The sequence below is a fragment of the Rattus norvegicus genome, chromosome 17 (genome assembly GCF_036323735.1).
Source record: "Rattus norvegicus strain BN/NHsdMcwi chromosome 17, GRCr8, whole genome shotgun sequence".
Lineage (NCBI taxonomy): Eukaryota > Metazoa > Chordata > Mammalia > Rodentia > Muridae > Rattus > Rattus norvegicus.
In genome coordinates, this window is record NC_086035.1 from 89502664 (window position 1) to 89524772 (window position 22109).

The window sequence follows — 22109 nt, forward strand, 5'->3', positions numbered from 1 at the left end:
TACTTATTCAATATAGTTCTTGAAGTTCTAGCCAGAGCAATCAGACAACAAAAGGAGATCAAGGGGATACAGATCGGAAAAGAAGAGGTCAAAATATCACTATTTGCAGATGACATGATAGTATATTTAAGTGATCCCAAAAGTTCCACCAGAGAACTACTAAAGCTGATAAACAACTTCAGCAAAGTGGCTGGGTATAAAATTAACTCAAATAAATCAGTTGCCTTCCTCTATACAAAAGAGAAACAAGCCGAGAAAGAAATTAGGGAAACGACACCCTTCATAATAGACCCAAATAATATAAAGTACCTCGGTGTGACTTTAACCAAGCAAGTAAAAGATCTGGACAATAAGAACTTCAAGACACTGAGGAAAGAAATTGAAGAAGACCTCAGAAGATGGAAAGATCTCCCATGCTCATGGATTGGCAGGATTAATATAGTAAAAATGGCCATTTTACCAAAAGCAATCTACAGATTCAATGCAATCCCCATCAAAATACCAATCCAATTCTTCAAAGAGTTAGACAGAACAATTTGCAAATTCATCTGGAATAACAAAAAACCCAGGATAGCTAAAGCTATCCTCAACAATAAAAGGACTTCAGGGGGAATCACTATCCCTGAACTCAAGCAGTATTACAGAGCAATAGTGATAAAAACTGCATGGTATTAGTACAGAGACAGACAGATAGACCAATGGAATAGAATTGAAGACCCAGAAATGAACCCACACACCTATGGTCACTTGATTTTTGACAAAGGAGCCAAAACCATCCAATGGAAAAAAGATAGCATTTTCAGCAAATGGTGCTGGTTCAACTGGAGGGCAACATGTAGAAGAATGCAGATCGATCCAATCTTATCACCCTGTACAAAGCTTAAGTCCAAGTGGATCAAGGACCTCCACATCAAACCAGACACACTCAAACTAATAGAAGAAAAACTAGGGAAGCATCTGGAACACATGGGCACTGGAAAAAATTTCCTGAACAAAACACCAATGGCTTATGCTCTAAGATCAAGAATCGACAAATGGGATCTCATAAAACTGCAAAGCTTCTGTAAGGCAAAGGACACTGTGGTTAGGACAAAACGGCAACCAACAGATTGGGAAAAGATCTTTACCAATCCTACAACAGATAGAGGCCTTATATCCAAAATGTACAAAGAACTCAAGAAGTTAGACTGCAGGGAGACAAATAACCCTATTAAAAATGGGGTTCAGAGCTAAACAAAGAATTCACAGCTGAGGAATGCCGAATGGTTGAGAAACACCTAAAGAAATGTTCAACATCTTTAGTCATAAGGGAAATGCAAATCAAAACAACCCTGAGATTTCACCTCACACCAGTGAGAATGGCTAAGATCAAAAACTCAGGTGACAGCAGATGCTGGCGAGGATGTGGAGAAAGAGGAACACTCCTCCATTGTTGGTGGGATTGCAGACTGGTAAAACCATTCTGGAAATCAGTCTGGAGGTTCCTCAGAAAATTGGACATTGAACTGCCTGAGGATCCAGCTATACCTCTCTTGGGCATATACCCAAAAGATTCCTCAACATACAAAAGAGACACGTGCTCCACTATGTTCATCGCAGCCTTACTTATAATAGCCAGAAACTGGAAAGAACCCAGATGCCCTTCAACAGAGGAATGGATACAGAAAATGTGGTACATCTACACAATGGAATATTACTCAGCTATCAAAAACAACGAGTTTATGAAATTCGTAGGCAAATGGTTGGAACTGGAAAATATCATCCTGAGTGAGCTAACCCATTCACAGAAAGACATACATGGTATGCACTCATTGATAAGTGGCTATTAGCCCAAATGCTTGAATTACCCTAGATCCCTAGAACAAACGAAACTCAAGATGGATGATCAAAATGTGAATGCTTCACTCCTTCTTTAAATGAGGAAAAAGAATACCCTTGGCAGAGAAGAGAGAGGCAAAGATTAAAACAGAGACTGAAGGAACACCCATTCAGAGCCTGCCCCACATGTGGCCCATACATATACAGCCACCCAATTAGACAAGATGGATGAAGCAAAGAAGTGCAGACCGACAGGAGCCGGATGTAGATCGCTCCTGAGAGACACAGCCAGAATACAGCAAATACAGAAGCGAATGCCAGCAGCAAACCAGTGAACTGAGAATAGGTCCCCCGTTGAAGGAATCAAAGAACTAGAAGAGCTTGAAGGGGCTCGAGACCCCAAAAGTACAACAATGTCAAGCAACCAGAGCTTCCAGGGACTAAGCCACTATCTAAAGACTATACATGGACTGACCCTGGACTCTGACCCCATAGGTAGCAATGAATATCCTAGTAAGAGCACCAGTGGAAGGGGAAGCCCTGGGTCCTGCTAAGACTGAACCCCCAGTGAACTAGACTATGGGGGGAGGGCGGCAATGGGGGGAGGGTTGGGAGGGGAACACCCATAAGGAACGGGAGGGGAGGGGGGAGGGGAATGTTTGCCTGGAAACCGGGAAAGGGAATAACACTTGAAATGTATATAAGAAATACTCAAGTTAATAAAAAAAAAAAAAGGTAAAAAAAAAAAAAAAAAAAAGAAAAACAGTGACACCACAGGGTCCCATGCCACACCCTAGATTCTGTCCTTAATGTCCTTCCCATTTATACTCCCTGTGTCACGAAGAAGGAAAGTCTTTGGGAGCTATCTTTGTCTAGAAATTCCTTAATGGTACTCCCTGAGCAGGGGACATCAGAGCGCAAAACCTTGGGTATGTGTGGAGCCCTAAAAGTGCAGAGGTCAGGAGCACTGTGCCTTTGAGGGTGACCGAGTCTCCTTCATGAGGAGCCACAGTGTGTGTGAAAATTAAGGGAAGATACCTCAATCCACATTTTTATGACGTTTAGTAGGTGTTATTTGTAACCAGGTGGACATGACAGAACGAGGATTGGAGGACTTGGTCATACCTGTCTATTACAGATTGCAATCTTTCCAAAGAAAGAACTGATCCTAGCTAGATGGCCACTGGAAGCATGAGATGATATATGTAAAGTGATCGTGAGTGCTTTGAACATAAGGAAGCATTAGAGGAGACAGATGTGTGTAGCTTGATTTAAACATTGCTGTGCAGCTGTTATGTGTATATTGAAACATAATGAGATTTCTCATAAATGTGTATAATTTTGTGAATTTTTCGATCAGTTAAAGTGAATTTAAATTTTTAAAAAGAACAGATGTCATTGTAAGTACTGGTTTAGGTAGATGTGCGCAGTTTGAAACTTTGGGTCAGATGACATGTAACTTGAACAAGGTTAATGAGGGTAGAGTAATTGTGTGTGTACTCTCAATTCAACTGCTGTGCGTATAACACCATATGAAACGTTGGTTCATAAAATCTGTTCAGGGGAAGGTAGAAGATAGGGAACACCATTCAAACAGTAAGTAAACACTTGTCAAATAATGTGGTGCAAGTAGTTTACTATGGAGACCGTCTGAAGAGAGGGAGACCAGTGTGATTTGGCCCAACAAAAGACACTGTGGGAATGTTGCGACTTGAGATGGGACTTGCAGTTGTATAGAATTTGGACATAAAAATAGAACCAGGATCACTCTGCATTTTAGCTACATGCAGGTCCTGATTTAAGCTCCTTAAAGGTGATGTTTCAGCCCAGTGGCAGCTCCGAGGAAACAGACTTCTCGTGTGAATGTGTAAGAAAGTGCATAGCAGTTACTGTCTCTTTACACGGGTGGCTAATACAAGGTTCCATCTTGTCCCTTCTCTCCAGGTGTGTCTGCACAGCTCAGCAGCACGCGTCATCGCCTGAACACCTCTGTAGGAACACCGTTTTGGATGGCTCCCGAGGTGAGAGGTTTGAGGGAGCCAGGTTTAACATTTTTAGACTCTTCATGCCTTTCCTTTTCACAGATACTTTTTCTCCCTAAATACATTAGACTATACCCTAAGAAAATGTCTCCTGTGTTGTTTTAACGTGGGATTTTTATGTGGGCAAGGAGGATCATGGGGCATTCTGGATAAACTAACTGTGAAGGAATTTGTGAGGAAATGAAAGGTGAATGAACAAGTCAGATGAAGAGGCTGCATGGGGCCTTATTTTTTTTTTTTAATTTACTTTTAGTTGTCACACATGTGTCTGTAGTCTGAAGGTTTGCATGTTGTTTTCTTTCTATGTTGTGTTATTACTGCTGTATTTCCTTTATTGATTGATGTTTTGATACAAGGCTTCTGTATCCTCCTCTTTTATTCTTCTGAATGCTGGGACTATAGGTGTAGTCATTGTCAGGGCCCAAACCCGAAAAGTAGCAGCCAGGGCTCAGCTCAAGCAGGACTTTGACACAGTAAGCACTCAGCATCTTCAGATGACACCCTTGCAAAGTGGGTTTCTGTTTCTCAGGAAAAGTCATTACTTTCCTGTTGGATCCTACAGCCCTCAAATTTAGAGAGAGCATTTAGTTCTCTAGTCACTCAAACAAGCCTCCAACAGATCAAAGCTCCAGGCTAATTCCCAGACTGTTCGGGTAACTGACCTACCTCCCACTACAACAAAACCCCTTAAAACTGACAAGATGTCCCGCCCCTGAACAGATCATTTCCACTGTCATTTGTGCACTCAGGAGATAACCCAGGCAATCCCCAGTCAGCTGCTCTCTCTGACTTTTCCCTTCTCTCTGGCCCCCATGCCCACACACACACCAAGAGATGGCCTGGGCAGTGTGATCCCTAATAAACCTTTCGTTTTACCCACAGAGTCTAGTCTAGTGGTTTCATTGTACTCCCACTTACGCCCACTGACTATGTTTTGTTCTTAAATAATAATAATAAATATTTTATGAGAACCCTTGACTTTGTAAGATTCCAGCTCACCTACCCATGTGCTGAGTTCTTATGTTAAATCGATAGCCTGGGAAGTAAGTACAACTCTAGTAGGATTTATTTTTTATTTTTTTCATTATTATCTTGAGGGTCTTGCAGATAAACTGCTAATGTGGCTGAAAGTTCAAGATTTAAATCTTCTCACAAAAGTCCCTGTTTAATTCCTTTAATCTTTTTAATTATGTTGATTGATAAAGAACACGTACTTTTGAAAACTCTGCATCCATTGGGAAAAGCTCTGTTATTTATATATGATGTTCTCGGGAGCAAAGGGAGAAATGGTTTAAATGCTACATTAATATTGCAAAATCTTCCAATTAAATTTGTTTGAAAATGAAATCCTGTATGCTGTTTCTGTTTAACTATTAATTCAGTTATTACTTACTTTTGAAAAGTTAAAATGTAACATAGAGGGGAAAGATACAATTTCAGTAAGTGTTTTTGAAGCTGCATTGGTTTAGAAAGCTTTTAGCAGGGTCCACATCTGAGAAGAAAAGGAATTATAGTTATGGAAGCCAGCACAAAATTTATTAACAGAATCTGAGATAAGAGCCTCTTCAGAATTTGTTCAGACCTAATAATGGTATTTTTAAAATTCTCAAAATGAGAAGTCCTCAGTTTTATAAATTTTAAAATGTAATAAAATGTTCAGATAAATGTAATTAAAGTATTTAAAATGTAATTCTATGCTAAATATTGCATTTATTTGCATATATTCATAATTAGAGTATAAGGTGATTAAGCGTTGTATAAGAAATATTGAGGCTTTATGTGTTATATGAGTTTATGATAAGAAAATCACTATTGCATATTTGCCTATAGTAGAAGCACTCCTTTATATGTGACCAGTAGTCACTCTTTTGTCATCATTGTTTTGTTCCTATTCTCTTCTCTCTGCACTGCATACTCTCTGATCTTGAAGAACATTCTGAATAACCAGCTTTCTAGCTGCAAGGTATCCCACATCCACTCCTTCTACGTTGTTACTAATAACATTTCTGTTAAGTGGAGATGCTGCTCTGTGAGGAGAAAATGTCCAGTTTGCATTCGAGCCCTGAGTTCAAGCCCTGGTACTAGGGATATCAAAACACTTAATGGGACATTTCTAAGAATTAGAAGTAATTAGGTAAACATATATAATATGTTCATCATTAAGAAATATTTCAGTGTTTTAAAATTAATCATTTAGAAAGTAAAATTTTTGGTGAACATTTTAATTTTTTTAAAAGATTTATTTATTTTATGTAAGTACATTGTCATTGTCTTCAGACATACCAGAAGACACCAGATCCCATTACAGATGGTTGTAAGCCACCATGTGGTTGCTAGGAATTGAACGCGGGACCTCTGGAAGAGCAGGCAGTGCTCTTAACTGCTGAGCCATCTATCCAGCCCAACATTTTAAATTTTAATTCTACTCAAAGGATAGTATCCTTTGGTTACATAGAGCCATTCTTTCAGTCTAGAATAAATGTGCCGGAATCGAAGGGTCAAGTGACCATAGCAAGTAACCATACAACTTATTATACTAACCTAGTGAATGTACAAGATGTGTGTACAGAACCAAGGATGCACAAACCAGGATTGTTCTGGGCAAATTGGTGTATAAGTTCACCCAAACATAAAGGGAAGTGTCCCAAGTTGTGGTTCCAGATAACTGTGTTATCCAGAAAGATGTTATCAAGATTCATACCTTGATAGAACAATGCTACTAGAAAAAGTAAGGGATATGAAACCGCACTATGCTGGAAAGGCCAGAATCCTAACGCTAGAGAAGGCTGAGTTCTGAGTTACATACAAGACATTTAGGGGATTAGAGAATGGGATAGGAGACCCCATGACCTGACCAACTGTTTGTCAGACAAGAAAGGGAGGAAGGATGCAAGTCCTGAGTTCCCAATTCTACACACAAGCAAAAATTGCATAGAAGCCATGATGCATTAGATAACAGAGAGGAACACTTGAACATAAAGTTCATGTGAATGTGTTCTCATAGCTTGAGAGGGACATATGTAACAGGCCCTACAGTTAATTGGTATGCAGTTCTGTGATTGATAGTAGATAGAGTTGCACCATCATCTCCACAATCTAAGTTGAGACATTCTTATGTTCCTAAGAGAACTTTTCCCTGTGCGACTGTTGGTTTGTTTGTTTGTTTCTTCTCTGACCCTAGTCTAGCATTGATCTAGTTTTCAATGTATGGATTGGTCTTTCTGAACAGCTTGAACCAATGGAATCTGAGCATATATCCCTTGTGCCTGCTCTTTTCACCTCGTTTACTTTCAGGGTTCACCCCTGATGTAGCATTTATCAGTACTCCTTCTATGTCTAAATAAAATTTCTCTGTATGTATATATCATGTCATGTGCACCTATTCTTTAGTCTAGAGATACTGGTTTTTCTACCCTTTTTTCTGTTTGTGGGCAATACTGCTTTAATAATCTGCATATGAAATTTTAAAATAGAACCTAGGACTCTCATGCTTGCTTCTGGGCCTTAGAGGATGAAGCCACAAACATATAGAAGGACTGAGAAAGAAAAAGCCACAGATCTATGAGATATCACAGGATTTGGGGTAAGGATGAGGAAGACAGATGCAGACAAGTGCTGCTGATAGGCCTTTGTTCTTGGCTATGGGCCAATTTACAAGAAGGAAACAGAAAGGCATTAGCAGATCAATGTTTAAAGACCAATAATAAATATACAGATATGCTATTCATATGTGTATAGTGTATAGTATATCTGGCATTTATCTTTCATCTGTTAATCATCTACCAGTCATCTATCATCTGTCATCTATCTATCTATCTATTTATCTATCATGTACCTACATGTTGCTATCACCTATCATTTATCTTTTTATCATCTATATATATATATATCACCTATATGTAACTATATATATATCATCTATCACTATATTAATCATCTATCTGCCTATTGTTTTTAAACACACTGCCATGATTATACTTAGATACCTCCTGTTACGGGTTTCAGTAACAGGTCTGAAGGGACTTATCCATCATGAAGAAGTACCCTTTCTTGGAAAGCGTATGTGACAGTTACCAGCTCAACTCTTGTGGGATTTTGATGTGTGTTGGAGTCACCAGATAAGAACATTTCCCTCAGAGACTACCATACTGTAATTAAGTGGTACAACTTAAAGCTGCCATCACTCTCAGAATTAATTTTTGTCTAGTGGATTGACATTCACAAAATGAAAAAAATAAACAGAAGTTGGTTTTCAAGGGCCAGTAAGAGGGCTCAGCAAGTAAAAAAGGGTTTGTTATCAAGCCTGATGACTTGCATTCAAAGCCTGGAGCCGACACAGTGGAAAGAGAGAACTCCTGCAAGTTATCTTCTGAATTCCATGTGTATATGGACACAGTTGCACACACACACACACACACACACACACACACACACACACATACACACACACACGCTTAAATAAATAATGCTAAAAACTGGATATCAGAACTTTGCTAAAGCAACATAACCCATAACTACATTTTGAATATTTGTCCTTATCCCCATAGATAACTGTAGCTCTTAATCCTTATCAAGGAAATTCCCCCTTATAGCAATTAAAGAAAAGACCACTACAGCAAAACCGCAACCAATCAAAATGCACAGTTGTGCATTTTGTGGATCCCAGTCCTCTTGAATACGTCTACAAACATTTCTTCACCTAAGGCTCAGAGATTATTGAGAGGTAGAAAGAGACAGAGATCAGGAAGTTGGCTGTGAGACTCGTCTGTAGTAATTGCAGAAGCTATACCCATGCAGTCTCACCAGCATGACTACCTAAGTATGAATGAACAAGGCTAACAACAGTAAACATGCCAAAGTGGGCAGTGGCCCCACACAAAGAACTACACAGAAAGCTACAAGCAACTAAGCAATGTTGAGAGCAGGAGAGATAGTCTTCCTCAGTGAAAAGCACAACAGTTTGGTCGTATAATGTCCAAAACATACAGTGAACATTTTATAGACAGAGAAGGTTATATTTATATCTTTAGAGGTACATGTATATATGTATATGTATATGTATGTGTATGTATATACATGTGTGTGTGTATGTATATGTATATACATGTTTCAGGTAACAAAGTTAATGGAAAAAAAGGCCAGGGATTTAAAAAAGAGAACAAGGAAAGTTATATAAAGGGTTTGGAGAGAAGAAAGGGGAAGGGGAAATGAGGTAATTAGATTATAATCTCAGAGTAAAAGAAATAATAATATTAGTGGTTTTCACAATGTAAAGTTGAATTTCCGTTTTGTGATCGCTGTTCGCAATGATCATTTATGGGCTTCTGTATTTGCACTTACACATTTAGAAATGCTATAAAGGAAATCAATGTAATGACTTTTCTGTATAGTACTATATTACAATATTATAAAACCATTCCCCTCCCTTTATCCCTTAGACCGTGTCATGTTTGGTTAGTGGCAACATTGCAGTTTAAAATTTAGTGAGGCTCAAATAAGCCCTTGTAGCCTTCCCTCGGTGTTTATTTTTATTGATTTGACTTTTTTTTGTCATTAATGGTTTAAGCCATTTGCAGTCTTCCCAGTTTTCCTTATTTATCCCAGGGTGCTTTTGTGTTCTAATTGCAAGTAGGGTTATAAGCTATTTAACTAGACTGCCCTGAGTTTATTTCCCTGCCTCCTTAACTGTCTTCATTCTGAGATGTGCCCTCTGCTCCTGGGTGACCACCTCACCTCTCTCCTCCTCATATGACTGCAGAGAGAACACGCCATGGTCATTAGCTGTTCGTTTGATCCCATCCCACATAGGGAGCTGTGGGTTTTTTCCTCCTCACAATATAGTTTCTAAGCTATTTCTTCTCAGAGGTGCTTTCCTTACACTGCAAATCCTCTATCTGCCAGCCTGCTGTGGTGTTGTGTGCTTGGAATAAAAAAACGACTGCTTGTATCATTCCTTTTCCTTCTAAATCCCTGCTTTTATCTTTACTCAGCTTTCAACTTTGCCAGGTTAAGCGCTTCTCTCTGCACATTTTGCTGCTTGTTTGTTGAAACCTCGAAGCGTTCCTTTCTACTTTTGTCTTCTAGGTGATTGCTTGCGAACAGCAATTAGATACCACTTACGATGCTAGGTGTGACACGTGGTCCCTGGGCATCACGGCTATCGAACTTGGTGACGGAGATCCTCCACTAGCTGAGCTGCATCCCATGCGGGCACTCTTCAAAATACCAAGGTCAGGCGACCAGCAGGTCCAAGATCAGCAGCCCATACTTTTTCTTCTAGGGACTGACTTCCTACCGTGGAAATAGGCAGAAGTGTTCTAGAAAGTTTGAAGACTAAAGCCCCAAGTAAGCTAAGCTGTCTTTGAAATCATCATGTAGCTGAAGATGACCTTGAGGAAGATGATCTTCCTGCTTTAGCTTCTTTGTGGGCTTAAAGATGTGCCTACTATGTCCATCTGAAGGGTGTATGTAGCCTTAGCTACCCTTCATCTGGCCAACTGGCCTTCTTACCTACAGTATTTACCTGCCAGCTTGTTCTACTTCGGCTGGATAATATTTCTCTTCTATTTTAAATATGTATTACTAAGTTCTAGGTGTCTCAGAACATGACAGAATCCATCTCAATTATAAGTAAGCTATTTTCAGAATCATAAGAATTTCTTCTGACCCACTGATTCTAAGGCAGATACACACATAGCTTGTGTTGCCAGGGAATCAGAGAGAGTAGAACCCGAGACAGTCAATAATTACACACTCTATTAATCAACATGTGAATATATATATACCTGGAGCTGGGGGTGGGGAGGCTGGACACTGAGTTCTGTAGTCCTAAAGAAATGATACCACCATGTCATACTTATTCCTGAATGGGGATCGCTTTGGAATATTTTATGTGTAATTAAGTTTTTCCAGTAACAAAGCATTAAAAGTTGTTTGTTGCTTTGGAACTTCCTGTGTTACCTCTGAGTTATAATACATCATTCTTTATATTTCAGTGTCCAGTGTTATCTTGGGTCTTATAAAACATGTCGATTATGTGGGGGAAACAAGATGTGGCGGAAAGAGAAAATCCACTATATACCGAAAGCACTTCAAGAGAAATCTGTTTTTTCTAACTTCTATTGTAATTCAGTGTATAAGGTGAAACTATACATACCTAAGTCTCCTTAGTCATAGTGCAAACCTTCGTATTTACCCTGTGTTTTCACACTGGGTGGTAAGGACCCAAACAGGAAGGAGGGAGAGCCCTGATCTATTGTGCCTTGATAACACTCCCCCCACCCCCGTGCTGTACAGCGAGCATCATGCTAATTATTTCTTACTGTTCTGCAGCTAGTGTGTCTTTTAAATGAAACACTGAGTGACGGTTGTTGTAGAAATATGTGGAAAGGGGGGACCTGAATAGCTACAGTTCTGGGTATTCTGAAATTGACAAACTTTGTTATACCCAAAGCATTCCAATTATAGCTCATAAAAGGAAGTTTCCAGTGGACAAGAAACAAAATAAAATTATCGGCTGAAAAACAGTACATTTTCAAATGCACAAATCAGCAGTCTTCGACTAGTCCTCCAGACTAAGAGGCGCTTCGGGGCGCTTCGGCGTGATCCGGTTAGATGTGTAGCTGCACTTAGCTTTAATGAGCCTGTACCGACTGTACATTAATTTCATTATAAGCTGTTTAAGGAGCAGTGCAGGACTGAGGACAAAGTATTTCCATCCCCCTAATGAAAACACAGAGCTGTTAGAATTAACATAAAGCGGCACTTCAGCAAATTTAGCCATCATGGTTGATCAATGCTGCTTGATTACGGTCACATCAGCCTCACAGTCAAGTGACGGTCCTTTGTGTACACAGATGCTCCAAAAACAAAAGAAATTTGTTCAGCCTAAAAAATGAAAAGAATTAATAACAAGATCTTTTAAGCGGCATTGAGAGCACTATAGCTAATGGCATTTTCCCGTTCTTTGCTTTTGTCACATACAAACGCGCATGCTTCGCGCCATGTTTCTAGGAACAAAAGAACAGCTCGGGGAGGCTTTTGGCCCTCCGCTGTGGCGTGCTACCTGTTCCGGGGCTCCTCTGTGCACCTGTTCCTTCCTGGGAGACTCTGTAGAAGTCTTTGCCGTTGTTCACTGTTTCTGTTCTGATAAATATTGGCATTTCCTACTAAGTGATTTCACATAAAAGCCAAGATGTTTCTTTGGGAGAAAAAATAATAACAGGAAAATTGGGTTAATACATTAAATGCTTTCAGAGAATCGAGGAAGCTGTCATTTTATATAAAGAAGGATGAATAGCTAATTCTCTTTCTTGGAATTGGGAACTGACAATCTTTGATGATACAGGCAGAACCTGGGACGGCAGTAACTCTTTGCCCTGGACTCTGCTTCTGCTCATTCACCATCTGATCACCATAAAGCTCCCAACCTGAATTGTTATTTTCCAGGAATCCACCCCCTAAACTCCGGCAGCCTGAGCTGTGGTCCGCAGAGTTCAATGACTTCATTAGCAAGTGAGTAACAATAGTCAGAAATACAAATCAAAAAAAGCCACACTGCTGTGACTGTGAACGATGTGAATGGAGGCTTCTAGGTTACCACCCTTTTCAGAATTCTTCTTTCTTTTCTATTCAGCAGCAGGAGGTGTCCACTATTCCCACCGAACCCCACCGAACTCCCTAAAACAAGCAAAAGAAAGAGAAAGAAAAGATGTATCATCTGCTAAGGGTTTAGTGGAGTTACTGCTACTTAAACAGTAACCTCTGAGTGAAGTTCACTCACCTGTCTGTAGTCATGTTTCCAAGGACCCTCATCTGCTCAGCAGCTGCCTTTGAGGCACTGCCCCAGCATCTCCCACCTGCTCCCATCTATTACCTATGCGCTCAGGCTCAGTGATTTAACCCTTCATTTGTCTGCATCACTGACTCTCACTACAGCCACAGGTATTTCATTGCAGTCAGTGGCTCCAAGAATCATATTTATCGTAGGCTTTTGCATTTTAAATCCAGAGAACGATTTCACGTGACATCAGTTTAACAGAAGTGATTTGCCTCTCCACAATTATTTAGAAGTGGGTCAGTCATTTAGAAAAGCCAGGTCCTTGGAACTTTTTCACAATTTTTACTGTCTTTACCTAAAACAAAGAAGGTAGGGGTAGGCTCCTGGTTGTGAATAGAAGGGAAGGACAGTAAGGATATGGTGTGTCAAATCACTCTGCAAATGCAGACAGGGCTGTCGCTGGGGTTCCTGCCAAGATAGCCACGTGTTCTAAAGATGGAGACTTAGCCTAAAGAGTTTGTAGGGACTCAGAAGGGATGGATAATTTTGTGGAAGTTTTCATGGTCAGGGTACCAGAAGCATTCAATGAGCATGCTATCCCATCATTCCTCAAGTCTCTGGGGGAAATTACTGATAAAGGCTGGGATTCCCCTAAGTGTCTGTCTTGGGTATACAAGAGCCTTTTGTGCAGGCCCTCAGAGGATCTTGGCTTGTCTGAGTTATTTCTCAGTTTCCTCCTGAGACTCACTTCCCACCTTCTCCTACACAGTTAATATTCTGTCCTGTGTGCTGTTCTGTCCCTCTCCCACTGGCAACATTTCCAACCCTATTGAGCCTACCTTTTCTGATGTCCTTTTGTCTAACTAGATAATAAGCAACTCTAGAACACTGTGGCTTTCTTTGTTACTGTCACTTCCCCTGTCTAGCAAGGCCAGGATAGTCATTGACTGTTGGGCAAAGTTGACCTTGAATAAAAAAAAATTGTCATGCTTCTTAAGGCAGGTGCAAATGTGCTTTAGATACAGAATTGTTTCTTTCTGTTAAACTGAATGAAACCAGAGAGGACCTGTTCTGATTTCTAGACAGCACCAACCTCATTCCATATCATATTTTAGCATCTCTAGGGAAACTTTTTAGTTAAGCTCAATGAAAGAAATTGCCAAATTATTCCTAGGGGAGGTCAATGGTGATGATTACTAATGGCACTGATTAGCCAAGGACTGGGCGGCAGGTGCTGCTGCTGCTGCTGCTGCTGCTGCTGCTGCTGCTGCTGCTGCTGCTGCTCCTCCTCCTCCTTCTCCTCCTGCTCCTCCTGCTCCTCCTCCTGCTCTCCCTCCTCCTCTTCCTCCTCTTCTTCTTGTTTTGAGGCACTGGGATTGAATTTAGGACTTCACGTATTCTCAAAAAGTGTTCAACTCCTGAACTACATTCCCTAGCTCTTTTGGAATTTTTTTTAAAGACAGTGTCTAAGATACCCAGTTTAGTCTTAAATTTACTCTGCAGCTGGCTAGACTGAACTTCTATGATTTGGGGCCTATGCCATCAGGCCCAGCTTCTGTTTGTTTTTTGGTTTTGTTGTTGGTTGTTTTCTTATTTTTTTTTTTGATATCCCCAAATAACAGTCCAATTTTTCACAATGGAGGCACGATATCTCAGGGACAAAGGGATTTATGAACGTGTGCAGCCATTCACTTGGAGCTTGTAACCCTCATGAGACGTATGCCTCCAGTGCAGTGCCTTCCACCTTGGAGAGCACATGAAAATCACACAGATCTGAGGTCTCTTCTCATACTCATGGGATTTTTGACCTCTAGTAACAACAAAACGTTCTTCCAAATATTTGAAGACAGCCGCCACAGCTGAATAAACATCCCATATTTATTCAAATGCTTTGCTGTGATAACAGCCCAGGCAAATGTACTCACTAGCCTAATCTTCCTGTGGGATATGTCCTGGCTGACCTCTACACAGACAGGCCTGATAGTCATTAGAATGTCTGCCACAGGGCCTCATGAAATACCTACTGGCATAGCGTCTAAGCCGCCTTACCAGGTTAGCCTTCTATTGGGTTAACAGAAATGTATGCAGATATATTGATTAAATATGTAGAAAGAAGTATGTTGATTGAAAATCTTAAAAGCATGGTGAAGTGAAACTAAAGGTTTGTGTTAATTTAAAGTAAGCATTAAGACTTCCAGTTTTGAGTGATTTTTTTGAAGGAGACTGGAGTGGAGACAGTTTGATTATCACTATGCAGCAGTGCCTGTTGGGGGATAAACAACAGTAGTATTGGGAGAGATGTGATGTCACTACAGTCTGATCTCCTACAGATATGGCCACTTTCATTAACATTTCACATTGCCATTTCATATTTCTGAGATGTGCTTTGAACTGACATCTTTGAGAAACATCCAGTCAGAGTAGATTTTTTTAAAAAAAAAGAACCTGAAAGATAATTTCAAAACGTTGTTATTTAATAATTACATATTCCTTTTTTGCCAGTGCAGATGCTTGACCAAAGATTACGAGAAGCGTCCAACAGTGTCAGATCTCTTGAAGCATAAATTCATTACTCAGATCGAAGGCAGAGATGCAATACTGCAGAAACAACTCATGGAATTCATTGATATTCACCAATGCCTGGGAAGCACAGAGAAGGCCAGGTAATTAAACAATGTCTCAGGTTTCCGAAAGGAAGCATCTCAAGATTCCAGAAAGTTTTATTGTGTAATAGTTGTTGAGGAGAAAGCAGCTCACATGTTCTTGGTGTGATTTCAATCTAATGGAGTATTTGCTTGGAGAGAGAGTGTTACTTGTTGAGTCTGGGTCTTGTCCCCCCATGTTATTCAAAATGTTGGCAGCATTTTTAAAATGACTTTATCAGAACAAAAATTATAATTTATAACAGCATTGGAATATGTGTTCGTTGGTATTGATGTCTCATTTACCGTTCCCTTCAAAGTTAGGCATCTTTGATGGGAAGGGGATGGATATAGAACATTTCTGTCATAAGCAGAGACCTGACTCAACAATCACCTAGATCTCATCCAGCTGTTTGTCCAGCTGTTCTGAGGAATGAAGGGGCATGGGCACATGACAGACTCCCCAAACCCTGGGGAACGGTTTCACAATAGTTAAACTTGACATTTTAGCATGTATACTAAATTAGGAAAAATCTGAAGTGTAGTTTCAAGTTCTGAATATGATGTTTATAAATATGCAGTTACCTCAGTTAGTGGGCATAGATAAAAATCAGTTATGAGTAACTCATGTTCCTCAAGACAATGCATGTCAGCAAATATGGGCAAGCAGCTTAGTGTCTCATAAGAACTGAGGATGAAGGCAAAGGGCTGACCTAGGTGTGTAGTAAAGGAATCTAGATCCCATTGTCTTCCTCAAGAACTGCTGGCCTACTGGGGCCCACTCACCTGCCCCCATCATTGCCTGTGGATTGGGTACCTAACAGCCTCTCAACACTCACAAACTAACTTGTAGCTTGTCATGATTCCTCCAAGATTTGGAACCTCTCAGGACCATCTGATTCTACATGACATGCCCTTTACCCTGTGCTCTAGCCATTTTAGAAATTCTCTCATTCTCAGAAATTCTGAGCAGTAAAAACAGTGGATAGGTGACATATATATAATATGTATATACATATATATGTGTGTGTATATATAACATATAATATATTATAGACTATTCTATAGAATATTAAATTAGGTCCCAAAAGTATTTTATAAAACTTGAACTTCTACCTAAAATATTATTTAGAGTATGGTTTACAATCCTTGGGAGATATAGCACAGCATCCACTTAAATGATAACAGTTTTGAAATTAAGATTTCCTTTGGTAGTATTAATAATTATAATAATTATCTTATCTTTTCATATTTATATAATAATTAAAATTAATTTAGTACTTTTACATGGTAATCTCCATATTCTCATGATGATTAATGTTTATGTGTATAAATTATTATTCTATATATAATTTTACAGAAGCAAACAGGACCATGTACAAGGTTTAATTACTTAAACATTGTTGTTTAGACTCCAAATACTACCTGTCTTTGTGGCACTTTGTCCCCCTTGACACATAAATGCAGTTGAAGGCAGAGGATTAACAAATGAAAGATGAACTGAAAACTTGTTCGACCATTTAGTGATACCATGCCTGGTGCGAGCTTTCAACTCTTTATTAGGTCTGGGACTTTAAGCAGTATAAAGTGACACAAACGGGTTTTTAATTTTACAAAACAGAGTGGTAAGCTAAGAAAACAGGAAAATCAATAGGAAGTAATAAAACGCTTCTTTTAATGAGACATAGTGGATGACTCCATTTTACTTTCTATTTTCTAGGCACAATAATTCTTCTCTAGAGACTTTGCTGGTCATGGTAGGGACTAGTCACCTTTTGGGGACATTTGCCATCTTTCTTAGCAGACAAGACTTTACAATCCTATTCTAGTAGTTCTTACAAGAGTATTCTATTCTCCATGTGCATGTCTCAAGGAAACTTCAAACTCAACATCTCCAAACTCGATTCTTTGCTACCCTGCCCCAGATTACTTTCTTATTCTCTTTGTTCACAATGTTACCTTCTCTCATTTATTGAGGCAACTGAAAATCCGGGTTGACTCTTGTTATCTTCTTCTGGTTTACATTTTTAGTCAAAAGCAAGACTCCAGCTTCAGGGGGCCAGGGCTGCTACTCAAACGAACAGCAAGCTTATCATTGATTACGTTTGCTACTGTTTAAGTCATAGGTGGTGATGCTTCCTTGTGGTCTCCATATTTACTGAAGATGGGGAAAGGGAGGGTGTATGGGAAGATCTGACTGGAGAAAGCTTTTGAGAGTCTGCTTGGGGTGGGGCAGGAGGGCTTATCCTCTAGTAGATTGATGAGGTAGGACATGTGTGCAAATAACCATTTTGCAGAGTAGCAAGCTTCAGCGCCATAAAGGAGATCCAAATTATGTCTTGTGGAAGTCCAAAAGAAGCAGAATTTTCCTTTTCTAACAGGAATAGGAAATCTTTAAATAGAAGAGGTGAGCTGGCTTGATCTTATGAAAATAGTTGCCACAAAATAAATGTTATATGGATTGAGCAAAATCATGAGGGTAAGATGTACTCAAAGGAAGTCATATACTTATGCTCTTAAACTCTGGGGTAGGATTCGAGAGCTCTGGAGGTCAGATAGCACTGATGTTCAGAAGGGCTAAACCCACATCCTTCACAGCAGGAGGTGGTGGCCTGTGCTAGCTTACAAATCTCATATGTCCTACCAGGCAAAAGTATTTCTTTAGTTCTAAAAGTATTTCTTTAGCTCTAAAAGTTTTCTTGTTAACCTTTTTCTCCTTGCGTTTCTTCCTGAATTTCAGTTATTATAATTTTGGGTAGCAAGCTGACTCAATCCCTACTGTGTGCATCTAACATTCATATTTAAATGGCTTTGGCTGGGACTTGACTTCCTACTATGCCTGCCAATGATGGTAGGTGCAACCCTTGCAGATGTCCAGTTCTCATTACAGACCCCCTGGCTTCAACCACCAGGGTGGCATCTCCATCATGCAAGACTCACAACAACAAATGAGAGACTCAGGATTTTCTCTTCAGCCAGCTAGAGCATGCATTAACTCTACAGCGTTGAACATGAGGTAAGAACTCCGAGTATCTCAGATTAGCAAAGATTCAATAGGACACAAGTTTAAAAACAAGATAATCAGCATTTGTTTTTATTTAAATAGGAATCTGTCAACTCCAGTACTTTGACTAGAGGTCGCTGCTAGCTTAGAACAAAAATAGAAAAGGAAGAACAGTTCAGAGAAAGACAATTCTAATATTAACAAAGGCTGGTGGTAAATTGTGAGTGTTGAAAGGATAAGTTGCCTTTGGACTTGGCGGATAGTTACCAAGTCGAGATCAAGAGACAGCAGCTAGTGTTTGTGCATTTGGGGATTATAAACCTCTCGATTTGTATATAAATATATGGTAGGGTTGTGGGTTCTCTTAAGTTGTTTGGAGTTAAGCAGCTGGATGAGTAATCACGTTGGGAGGTTCTATGAGTATCTCTACTCCTAAGCAACACTATATAAAGGAAATTGGAGTAGGCAAGGCAAGGAAATATCAGTACAAACCTAAAAACCTTTGAACACTGTAATTCTAAGAGTAACTTATGTTATGTTGATGCCTCCAAACTGAGGGAAGAACATTCACTCTACCCATCATCTGTGTTCAGTCACTGCTGGAGGAAGCTGAGAGTGAAGGGGGCAGATGCTCACACAGCAGATCTACAAAGCAAAGGCGTTGGGTCCAGATTCTACGTGGCCTTAGGTCTCTGTCTAAATCTACCGTACCTTTCGAATTTCTGAAGAATAGTCATACAAGCCTAGATTGTTGTTTCTAGAAAAGAGCTTTTCATGTGGCTCCTTCTTTTGAAAAGTAGAGAAACTGAATCCCTCTCAAGCCATCCCTTAAGTCTGACCTCTCAGAGTAATGCTTTTTTATGAGTTTCTGTATTCTTCCCATTAGCAGAGCTTGCCAATCATGACAGTGTGTATAATATTCTCCTCTCTGTGCAGTCACATTTGATGCAGTGTCTCAGAACTTCTCAGTCATGATTTTATTTCCTCAATTTCTTTTTTGGCTATAACTAGTTCATTTTTATTTTTTTCTCTGTATAATTTCTTCATAAGGTTTATACTTTTTCTTTTAAAAAGTTTTGCTGTTTTTAATTCATCTCTGTTATATTACCTCCTGACTGCAGTTTCTCCTCTCTCCTCTCCTCCAGTCTCCCACTACCATCTCCCCTCTCCCCCAGACCTCTTCCTCCTCCTCCTTTTCCATTCAGAAAAGGGGAGTCCTCCCAGGGATATCAACCAAGCATGGCATATCAAGGTGCAGAAAGACTAGGTGCCTACCTTCTTATTAAGACTGGACACACCAAACCAGTAGGAGAAAAGGAGTCTCAAAAGCAGGCAAAGGAGTCAAAGATAGCCCAACTCCCACTGTAAGGAGGCCCATAAGAATACCAAGCTACACAACCATAACATATACAGAGGACCTAGGTCAGACCCATACACGGTTGTCTGTTTAGTCTCTGTAAGCCCTTATGAGCCCTTGTTGGTTGATTCTTTGGGCCATATTCTTGTGGTTCCCTTGACCTCTCTGTCTCCTATAATCCTTCCTCCTCCTCTTCCGCAGGACTCCCCTAATTAGCTCAAACAAAGGTTTGGTTGTAGGTCTCTGTATGTGCTCCCATATCAGTTGCCGGATGAAGCCTATCCAATGACCCTGGGCTCTGGTCTATGAGTATAATAGAGTACCACTAGGAATCATTTCACTGACATTTATTTTTTGCTGGTCCTGTTTGATTCTAGTCTACATCTATGGGTTATTTAACCTCTGGTCCCTTATCCTTAACCTTGAAGATTAAGGTGTCCTACCCGAGGCAGCACCAGGTGTGTTGCAATCTCTATGGCTGAGAACAAAAGAAACCTGAGACACTTGTACAGCAAGTGTTCTATCCACAGAGCCATCTCACCAACCACAGATAGGATTGCTTCTTAAGGATAGTAGTCAAGTTTAAAGTAGAATATTATAAGTAGAATTCAGCATGTTTCCCTCCTTCCTTACTGCCAGCCTTGTTGAAATGTATTACTGGCTATTCAGCTGCCCTGATTTCATTTTCTTCCTAGTTTGCTTTCATAATCACTGCAGAATGGCTGAAGAAGAGTGGAAAAGAAGAGAGGAAAGAGGAAGGCAGGGGGGAAGACAGAGGAGGATAGGAGAAAGGAGAAAGGAATTGGAGGAAAATAAAAGTACTAGACTTAGCAAGTTTGGAAAAATTCTGATTCATTTTGAAGTCAGAGATCAAGCATACACAGGCCCAAACACACACACAGACACACACACAGACACACAGACACACAGACACACACACACACACACACATGCACACGCACGCACACACACATGCGCAGAGCGAGAGAGAGAGAGAAGCTTTATTTTTGAGTGAAAAATCTGAAGTCAAGTTCACAATATTTTATCAAAAGAAAGAAAAGGAAAAATATAAATATCTAACTATGACAATTCTGGTAATAGAAACAAATTTGAATGGGTTATTATTACTTGTATTTGATTCTTATATAAATTTGACAATATTGCAATCTGTTAAAATCATGTGATATATGTGTGTATGTATGTATGTATGTACAAAGTGTGTATATTTGTGTTTGTGTGTGCTTGTGTTTGTATATCCACACATGCATGTAATCATCATGTGATATTCACAGTGAATTGTTTACAGGGTTCCCACAGGTGACAAAATCCTTAGACACTCAAATCCCTTATGTAAATAATCAAAGTATAACCTCCTGTATACTTTAAGTGACCTCTAGATTATAATGCATTCTTTAAAAAATGATGACATGAAAAACATTCGTACAAGTTACATGAAGTTTTCCAACTATTTTCTATCTAGATTAATTGAATCTATCAACTCAAAACCTGCATCAATAGAGAACCATATGTATGTGTGTGTTACATATACCTGATTGTATTATATGTAGAAAAATTATATGTGTAAACAAATAATATTCATATATAGATACATGTATTCATATATTCACGTAGGCAAACCAAACTTCAGTGTTTATGGCCTCAGACCAGGGATGATAGTATAATCCCTTGTTTTTATTCACATAAGGTGAAGGTAGTGATGCACTCTGTTGCAGACATGCTGAATTTAGCATGGCAAGTAACTATCAAGATAGAGTTAATTGAGTAGGTAGTCTGGTATACTTATAGTTTGTACTTTGTGGGAGGGATTCATGTTGGACACAGCTTTTGAGTCCCTTGTTGGTTGAAGTGTTCAATGACATGGTAAGCAATGAGCTTACTGAGTGGGTGCCAACAATAAAAGGTGAAGGCTGTAGGTGGTATTCATGGAGAAGCCCATACTTAGGGACAGACAGATGAACCAGAGCTAGAAATGGGGGAATGGCTCTCAGAGGAGAAACGAAAGGGAATGTGGTCTCTCACAAGCCATGTAAATGGGTATATCAAGAAGAGAAGAGTTGCCTGTGTCAGTGAGGGACAAACATGGAGTTCTCTGATGGTTTTGACTAGCAGAATGGAGAGAAATTAAGGAAAACAGCGAGATGAAGAGACAGGACAGTGAAGTTGCTAAGAGGCACAACTAACTGTAAAGAAATGAAAAGGAAGAGAGGCTAGGAAGACAGGGATCAAAGAGTATTTGCAAATGAGAGGTCCTAGACCACTGGATGCCCATGGAAGGTCTGGGCTAGCTCAATACACAGGAGAGGAGATAGTCACAGCAGTGAACTGAGAATACAATCACATAGCAAAGGACTTGGCCTTTGCTCAAGGTCCAGGAAGCTCCTCCATTGGAAACAAAGAGGTAAACAGTAACTGGACAAAAAAGATGAAATTATTTTTACTTGTTTGT

General features: G+C 39.7%; 2 protein-coding genes across 2 annotated transcripts in view; one reads left to right on the forward strand and one right to left on the reverse strand.

The window, feature by feature from the left end:
• Positions 1-22109, reverse strand: part of Rps8l1 (ribosomal protein S8 like 1) — a 995681-nt gene that overhangs the window by 835081 nt on the left and 138491 nt on the right. The gene's annotated exons all lie outside the window — the stretch shown is intronic.
• Positions 1-22109, forward strand: part of Myo3a (myosin IIIA) — a 216088-nt gene that overhangs the window by 51097 nt on the left and 142882 nt on the right. Inside the window, exons 6-9 of the mRNA NM_001419731.1 lie at positions 3763-3839; positions 9945-10090; positions 12309-12374; positions 15147-15302. Of these exons, the coding sequence (NP_001406660.1) occupies positions 3763-3839; positions 9945-10090; positions 12309-12374; positions 15147-15302 (445 nt within the window). The remainder of the gene's footprint in view (positions 1-3762; positions 3840-9944; positions 10091-12308; positions 12375-15146; positions 15303-22109) is intronic.